This window comes from Tachysurus vachellii, chromosome 25 (assembly GCF_030014155.1).
Source record: "Tachysurus vachellii isolate PV-2020 chromosome 25, HZAU_Pvac_v1, whole genome shotgun sequence".
Classification (NCBI taxonomy): Eukaryota; Metazoa; Chordata; class Actinopteri; order Siluriformes; family Bagridae; genus Tachysurus; species Tachysurus vachellii.
The window spans coordinates 16542721-16551871 of record NC_083484.1 but is presented as its reverse complement, the minus strand read 5'-3'; the positions used below and the strand labels follow the sequence as shown (position 1 = coordinate 16551871).

At 40.2% G+C, this 9151-nt stretch overlaps 2 protein-coding genes across 2 annotated transcripts; both read right to left on the bottom strand.

Annotated features, from left to right (window-relative positions):
* Nucleotides 1-559: 559 nt before the first annotated feature.
* Nucleotides 560-2444, bottom strand: LOC132839942 (speriolin-like protein). The gene is made up of 4 exons (XM_060861155.1): nt 1850-2444; nt 1256-1417; nt 1027-1151; nt 560-954 (listed from the first exon to the last, which is right to left on the bottom strand). Exons 1-4 carry the CDS (start codon nt 2028-2030, stop codon nt 622-624), a joined length of 801 nt encoding a protein of 266 aa, XP_060717138.1. The 5' UTR covers nt 2031-2444; the 3' UTR covers nt 560-621.
* Nucleotides 2445-3033: 589 nt separating this feature from the next.
* grinab (glutamate receptor, ionotropic, N-methyl D-aspartate-associated protein 1b (glutamate binding)) lies at nt 3034-8240 on the bottom strand. Its single transcript, XM_060861807.1, has 7 exons — nt 8098-8240; nt 6066-6398; nt 5844-5956; nt 5121-5321; nt 4893-5021; nt 4273-4416; nt 3034-3876 (listed from the first exon to the last, which is right to left on the bottom strand). Exons 2-7 carry the CDS (start codon nt 6391-6393, stop codon nt 3727-3729), a joined length of 1065 nt encoding a protein of 354 aa, XP_060717790.1. The 5' UTR covers nt 6394-6398; nt 8098-8240; the 3' UTR covers nt 3034-3726.
* Nucleotides 8241-9151: the final 911 nt, after the last annotated feature.

Genomic DNA, 9151 nt, shown 5'->3' with positions numbered 1-9151 from the left:
GAGCACCACACACACAAACACTCACACACACTCATACTCACACACACTCATACTCACACACACTCATACACCCATACACACAAACACACACACACCTTCTACCACAGCCAGTCTGAGAGTGTGTTTTTGGAAGGAAACTGGAAAACCCAGAGAAAACCCAAGTCTGAGACATTTCTTTAGTGGTCGTGTCGTGTCGTGTCGTGTCGTGTCGTGTCGTGTCGTAATAAAACCCTGTGTAATATTTACACGAATGTTTTATAGATGATATAGTCTGATGTAGATGACTACAACAATAGCCTCTGACTGTTAAACTCTACTGTTCCTGGGTGCTCTCTAGCTCTTTTTTACAGTTTGTTTTAACTAAAAAAACACACGCATAAGACACAGAACAACTGATTTAGATGTAAAATGCTACACAGGAGGATGTTAGCTTCTCTTACTCATTAGCTACACTAGCCTTGCCTCCCTTGTTCAAGCTCATGTCTCTTATTGTTGTTCTTGGTGTGTGGAAGCTGATAATATCTGTGAACTGTATGATAAAAAGAAATAAAGCAGTAACTTCAGGTTCCAGGCTGTTTAATAATTGACATAAGACCAGGGAAATTGAGCTAGCGTGTAGCGCTACCACAGGATGACCGGCTTTCCGTCCTTCTTCACCATGTAGCACAGGCAGCAGAAGAGGACCAGCATGTCTTTCAGTAGGCTAGAAGGCATCGTCTCCAACATCACACACCTCACTACGTCCAGGTCGTTGTATTCCTGCTCCTGGGCCGCGTGTGTGTTTGGTCGGTCCTTTAGGAGGCCGTACGTGTTGATGATGAACTCAGTGAAGAGAGGATGGAGTGTCATGTTGTAGCCCAAAGCGCTGAGCCGATCCATCAGGTCTACATAGCGTTCGGTCATCTCAGACCTGTACTCCTCATCCACCTGTCCTGTCAGAGGATGTGTAGACACCTGCCAAGGACATCACAGTGATATCACTGCTGTGACCTTTGACCTGCTCATAACTAACCTGCACCAGCTCACCTGTATGATCTTGTCCTGTATGTTGTGCACCGTGAAGCCGTACAGTCTCGTCTGTTTGTAGAAGACGTGTGAGAGGATCCTGCGCTCCAGCTGAAAGGCGATTTCTCCCATCAAGCGCTCAGACTCTGTGGATTGAGTTAAACTTCTTAACGCTTCTACATGCATTGATACATGACAACACGTATGAGTAAACAACATAAGCAACACGATGTCAGAATAAAAGTCTCACCTTTCACCGCCTGGCAGGACGACGAGGACGACGCATCAGGACACGCAGGTCTGCTCCCTGGGTTTCTGATAGGAGACGACACGCGATGAGGTGCCATGAGACCGGATCTGAACGAGCGCTCGCCTACAAAACCGTCACGCAACTGGAGCATGGATTTCTTCCCTGAATCACACACATCACACCAACACAAACACACACCAACACAAACACACACCAACACACACCAACACAAACACAGATCTTACGCCACTGATAAATTTCCATTACAGATAAAAGTTTTTTTGCAAGAAGCAGCTCAAAGCACACAAATTGCGTCCAAGCCGCTTTTTTTTTTTTTTTTTTTAACAAATGTCTTTCTTTTCCTCAGTTAAAATAATCACTGCACCAACAAGATAATAAATAAAAACGTATATATCAGTAAACATTAATGTAATTATATAATATATTGTATGTCAGTGGAGGATTTCTGTCATCTAACATCCTGTTAAATTCTCACATCATTTTAAAACTCTGAACCTTTTTGTCTTGATAAAGGTGTGTTGGGACTCGGGTTGTGTTTGTGAGTGATCTGAGAGAGCTGCTGATGTGGGCTACCTGCGCTTAGCTCGCTTTTCTCCATCGTCTTATCTCTGGTCGAGAAGCCGTCCATCCTCGAGCGCAGCTCCAGGTTCTCCTTCACTACGCTCTGCAGCGTTTTCAGATCCTCCACCTCACGACTGAGCTTCTGATTTTCAAGAATGAGTGAAGCGGTTAAGTCCAACTCATGTTCAGCCATCACGGGCGACAACTTTAAACCTCAGATGAAGCAAAAAGTTTCTCTTAGATACAAAGCAGCTGACTGATTCTTCCAGGGTTCTGAGTGACACCTGAGAACAGAACATAACAGAACTGTTTTGTGAGGTCACTGATGACATCATGCCACAAGCTTCAGTGCAGTTCTACTCAAATTCTGAGGTTTAAAGAACCAAACCTGGTCTCAGATGTGGTAGTTTTGAAGCGTTGTGATTGGTCTGTGCTTCAGGTTACACGTTCAAGCACTAATCTGAAACATTAAGGTGTTTGCTACGGCGTGTCCCGTTACATAACAATATAAAGCCCTGATTTTTATCCTGAATGTTTCCACTGTATAACGATCCGTACTGTAACTAAGCACCGGTACTCAGTCCAACATGTGGGAGGAGCTAAAAAGGCTTCTGATCACTGATTGGTCAAATACAATCACAGAACGTCATATTCGTAGTTCATGGTGGACTAATAAAGACTGAATTTATGTCATTTAACCTGTTAGAAACCTGTTAGCGACCCGACGACCTCTGTGTAGGTATTACGAGTAACAATTCTCCCAAAAGCCCAGATTCCTTCCACAATAAACAACAGCTGACTCCGTTAAACAAGATGAGTGTTTCAGATTAATTCTGATTACTGAGACACATTGGTCATAAACAGAGCTGTACGCTAACACCAGCTAATCTCACATAAAACACCACTATTTTTATCCAATAAACACGATGTTAACATGTTGACACATCTCCAGGCCTCCAACATGACACACACATAATGAAGGATGAAGGTTTTGGCCTCTTTGGTCTCTTTCAAGTTAAATAAATCCATTTGTGTATTTCAGATAATCAGTTACTGCAGCTATAGAACGTGTCCATGAGGAAATATAAAATAAAAAATGTGAATTATGTTTGTTTTCATTCAGATTTTTATTTTTGTGTAGTTTTAAATTCTGTCATTTGTAAATCGTAAAAACTTCATTAAAACCTTCAGACGGATCACCGGGAAAAAGTTTTTATTCTTTTATCAGACACACATTGATTGAAAAATACAGATTTTTTTTTTTTTATGTATTGTTCAGAATTACAGCGATGAACTAATCAATGACTGATATAAGAACCTTTAATAAAACTAAAAGTCTATGTGTTAATCAAAAACAAAAGAAAAAAAAACAATCACACGATAATTACACGTCTATTAATATAAGGTTACACACTTACGGCCAACTGCTCGCCTCGGGAAAGGAGTAATAAATGCAGAATATCACAACAAAAATGAACTAAACAGATTCGGTGTGTATTTACAGGAACAGCAGCACTGCAACAGGAAACGATGACGAAACCGTAATAAAACTAGTGGTGAAGAAAAAAAAGGAAAAAGAAAGTCTAGCTATCTTAGTTTCTCCACACGAGCTTTGAATGATGCAGATTTAGTGCATCGTGCTAAACTCGAGGCTTTACTCTACAATTTCATGTTAGCGAACGTTGCTAAACTGGACTGACTGTGTGGAGTAAAAGTGGAGCTGTATTTCTAATAACAACAACAATAATAATAATAATAATAATGATAATGTTTCACGATGTATTTACGAATGTTTTTACAGATGTGTGGATAAAACAGCCAGATTTAACATTGAAGATATTAAAGACAGAAAGACGTCTAAAAGGTGCACGTTTACGCCGCCGGCTGCGTTAGTTGCGGCTTCGGCCGATGATTTGTAGGATGTACAGGAAGATGTTGATGATGTCCAGGTAAAGGTTCAGCGCTCCGAACACGTACTCCTCGGGACTCAGAGACAGTTTCTTGTTTCCCAGAAGCAGCTGTGTGTCCACGGCCAAGAACTGCAACACAACGTGCTCGTTAATCACGGCACAGAACAGCAGAGCTAACGCTTGTTAAAGCAGCTGGCTGGTAAAACACACACTGTATGTACGATAACATTAGCAGCTAGATGCTAGTAAACTAGCTCACACACACACATGGAGTTTTGAGTTAATCCTCGTTTTCCTGACCGTGTGATATCATGTCCGCTAGCTAGCATGACGGTCCCATGTCCAAATGAGCTGTTATTTATGATCAGAAAGCAGCATCTGGATAATTAAATTCTGCACTTGTGAGGATTTTAGAACATCAGCCTTCCTGTAGCAGATCATGTTTCCTGTGGTGTTTGTTTCTTGTAAGTGTTTATGACACAAAAACAAACGAATAAATAAATAAAGAAAAGAAGCAAGCCTTACGCAGGTGAAGACCAGCGCGCCCAGTGAGGCGTACACGATGTGCAGGATTCTGTTACGGATGAAGATGCAGAGGATCCCGAAGATGAAGAGGATGATCACACACACGAACAGGACGCCGGCACAGGAAGTGAAGTCGTATTTACTCTGAGTTTGTAAGAGGAAGAAGGATAAACAGTTAGAGCTCATCGTTTACCGTCTCTGTTTACGCAAACACACACGTACACACACACGTGCACCCATCACACACACTCCCTTCACTTTAGAGGACCGAGCACCTCCAGGAAATCGGAGCATAATGAAGTTATATAAACAGGAGAGGAGACGAGCTGCTTCTCTATAAAACTTTGAATCACTAATCGTAATAAAATACGCATTAATGTGTAGTCTTGCTACAAAGTGCAGTGATTTCTGGGGAAGTTTTACTCCTCAAGTTTCTAATTTTCAGGCTCTGAGATTATCAGCAGCCCTTAAAGCTTCAGTCTGTAATGTTAATATAACAAACACTAAACCGCTCATTTCCTGTTTAACAGGAGTCTAGAGCTCCCACGACCCCGTGGCTCTGTAGCTGAAATTCCGTTCAGCAACATTCCCTGCTGACCCCGAGCTGAACGCATGCTGACCTGCAGGGAGAAGATCACCACGGTGAAGCAGACCACCACGGTGATGCCGACGGCCATGACGACGGCGTCCGTGTCGTAGAAGCTGGCGATCATCCCGGTCATGTATGACATGCTCAGAGTCAACACCGACTATAAGGAAAAAAACACGTCAGACTGCATGCTACCTGCACGTACGGTGGAGCGACACGTGAACTAGACGTAGGAACAGTGTGACGTGTGGGCTGTTACCAAGGCGATCAGGTTCCACGGGTGCTTGCGGCGAAATTCTCCGCAGCAGCTGATAGCGATGAGTGGAACGAGGAAGATGATATAGGAGATGTAGTAGGTCCAGGTGTTCTCCCTCACAAACGTCTTGATGTTGGGCTCAAAGGTGAACAGAGCGACGGCCGAGAAGGTGACGATGAGCTGCACGGTGAGAACCAGGAAAACCTGCCAACACACACTAGCTTTAAACCTCTGTGCAAGTCCCTGTAAACAAGCTGTTACTATGGAAACAATAACTGTAAAAAAAAAACAAAAAACAGTTTATTAACCCAAACCTGTGATTTGCACCTCATGCATTACTTGATTTGTTTAAACACCTTTTTTAAGCCCTTCTGACCAATCAGAGCCCTGATGATTTTTTGAGGGTTGCGGTTAATTTACATATTTAATAATAATGTAAATAAATAATTAATGTGTCTTTAAATGACGTTCTTTTTTGTTTCCATGTCTGCAAAATACGTTATATTTGCATTTAGACTACAGTGAAAATCAGGATGATTTATTTTTCACACTAATTCTGGGAACAAAATAATTCTATTTTAGAATTAATTGTTAGAAATAAATATTTTATTTAATACCGGTATTTCTTCACATGTGTAAATCCTTGGTCTGTTAATCCAGTGTTAATCTTTTGAAATGAAACACATACACAGTTAAACAACTAAAATAAAGACTGTTTTTTTTTACCTTGCGGATGAACGCTCGTCTCACTGCTTTATCATCGAAGCCTGAGATTGTGATGTCCTCGTTATTGTACCCCGGGGGAGGCTCGTCAGTTTGGTAAAAGTTGTCGGACGTATCTGTGTTTCACAAAACAGAAACAGTTAAAAAAAAACCAAAAAAAACACACATTTATTGTTCTAAGATGAAACTAAAATGTTTTCCCTGCTCAGAGCCACACCCCCTCACCTGGAGTGTACTGGTATGGAGTCGGATTTGGAGCCGGATTCAGGGTCGGATTGGGAGGCGCTGGGTTATAGGGAGCCGCTTGAGGGAAAGGAGCCTGTGGAAATCCGGGCCCCCCCTGACCGTACATCGGATGCATAAAGGCTCCCGGAGGAGAAAAGAGAATTTCACCGGGTGCTCCAGGTGCTCCCGGGACTCCAGGCATCCCGTTATAGTCCGGCGGAGGCAGGACGAATCCGACGGGGTTCGGCTGTTCGTGCATGTAACCCTGCGGCCCCGGGGGTGAGCTGCTGTCCACAAATGGGACGTATCCACTTTTACTCTGAGACATGGTGACTAGAAATGAAATAAAAAAAAAAAATATCAAAATAAGAGCCTTATTTTTTCACTTTTTTTTTTTTTCTAAAAACAAAAAAATGAAGTAAACTCAAAGTTATCATGGGTAAATAATGTAGTTTTTCCCCCTCACAAAAACGTTCTTTTTTCCAGGCGAGTCGGTCCATCTGTCCTCGACTTTTCCTTCAAAGACCAAAAGAAACTTTTTTCCTGCTAATCTGTTTAGTCTATCTGCTAGTCTATAATTAAAATAATAAACAAACAAAAACCCACAAGTTTAATAACACGAACCTTGATTTATTTATTTATTTAGTAAGTATTTTAATTTACAAAAGAGAATATGTTCATTTATTATATAAAACTTTCATCTTTGTATTGAGGTGAAATAACACCTGGAGGCTGACGTTAGCATGGATGAATAATTAATAAATAACCTGCATGACATAAGAGCTGAAAAAAATAAATAAATAAAGGTCTCAAGTTAAATTAGTGTTAAATAATTGATTTAAGATGTGTTTTTTTCTCCACATTCAGCATGGACTATGTGTATAAAGTAAGTGATTAAAGTCAAATCCAAATAGAAACAAAGATTTGAGTCTCTGAGGCATCATTTCTGCTGTCTGTCCTATAGAAAAGATTTTATATCGCAAATTTAACCAATTATTTCTTTTTCTTTGGTTGTTAAATTTCACTTTCAGTTCAAACAGAAGCTTTGAATCAAATACATCATAACATTCGGTGAAAATTCAGAGTTGAATCAGATTGGTGTCGTGTGTAGAGATCGTGTCTGATCCTTCGTGTCTGATCCTTCGTGTCTGATCCTTCGTGTCTGATCCCAAACATGATCACAAGTTACTGAAATCTTATATCTGGAATTCCCCTAAATGTTGTGTCACACTACACAAAACACACGTCATAAACATGAATAATAAAGTATTTAAATAAATAACGTTTTATATTAAAATATAAAATCATAAACTTATTAATTGATCTTATTAATAATTAAAATACAAACTAATACTGTGTACATAATTAATTACATTAAAATTATGCATTCTATATAAATATATAATAAAAAATATTATTATATAATATTAATTTAATACTGTATCGACATATAATATGTATTTATACAGGTTTATTTTAATAATAATAATAATAATAATAATAATAATAATAATAATAAATAATCTGTAGCTGTTAAACAGAGTCTTGTGTTTAATGGACTGTTTTCTCTCTGGTTTCTGTTTCAGTTTGACGATCAGATTTCCACACGTCGGCTTGTGTGTATGAAATATAATGAATTATTATTTAACTTTCTGACCCAGAATCAGATGATGATGATGAAGAGCTGTGTTGGTGTTAGTTTATACTTAACATCACTTCACATTAGCTGCTAATCTCCAGCTCACATCCACACATCATATATATAAATATATAACACAAATTACTTTTATGTAACACAACTCAGATCCTGTACAGTGTTTAAAAAACTTTCTTTTTTTCAATCATGAATGTCAATCATTTGTTACGCGTTTAAAGTAAGCAACAAAAACAACAACAAATAAACACAAAGCTGTTGTTAGCTTTTAGCTGTTAGCTTTTAGCTGTTAGCCGTTAGCTCACCACAACTCAGACAACTCGACCTTTTAACGTCATCTGCGTCAAACAGAACAGCGGATTAAACACCACCACATACCTGTTTTACACCTCGCTGTAATTATTCGCTGTGTTTTCCGACCTTTAATCGACAAGCGACCGAATTCTTTACAGGACAATAACGATGAAGCTCCTCAACTTATTTCTCCGCCATCTTTATCCCAGCTTTTTCTTTTTCCAGGCATGCCCCGCCCCCTTGTTAAACGACAAGAAAGCAGCCAATGAGAGCGGACAGGCAGGTCACGTGATCCGCCGTCACTGTGCGTCTTTGTCGTATTTTATTAATCACGTATTAAAAATATTCACGATTCGTTTATAAAAAATAAACAACCATTAATTAAAGCTATTGAATGAAGGGGTTGATTTTAAACCCACAATACGATATGTTTATAAAATAAATGTCATTATAAAACCTGTTACATGGTGTACATAAGCTTAAAATAAATAACATGACGTCAGCCAATCGTGTGCGTCTATAGATTAGAGACACCAGCCAATCGTATTCGTCTACTGACTAGTGACACCAGCCAATCGTGTGTATCAATTGACTAGCGACACCAGCCAATCATGTGCGTCTATAGATTAGTGACACTAGCCAATCATGTGCGTCTATTGACTAGTGACACCAGCCAATCGTATCAATTGACTAGCGACACCAGCCAATCGTGTGCGTCAATTGACTAGCGACACCAGCCAATCGTGTGCGTCTATAGATTAGCGACACCAGCCAATCGTGTGCGTCTATAGATTAGCGACACTAGCCAATCGTGTGCGTCTATTGACTAGCGACACCAGCCAATCGTGTGCGTCTACTGACTAGCGACACCAGCCAATCGTGTGCGTCTACTGACTAGCGACACCAGCCAATCGTGTGCGTCTATAGATTAGCGACACTAGCCAATCGTGTGCGTCTATTGACTAGTGACACCAGCCAATCGTGTGCGTCTACTGACTAGCGACACCAGCCAATCATGTGCGTCATTTGACTAGCGACACTAGCCAATTGTGTGTCTATAGATTAGCGACACCAGCCAATCGTGTTTGTCTGTTGACTAATGACACCAGCCAATCATGTGCGTCTACTGACTAGCGAC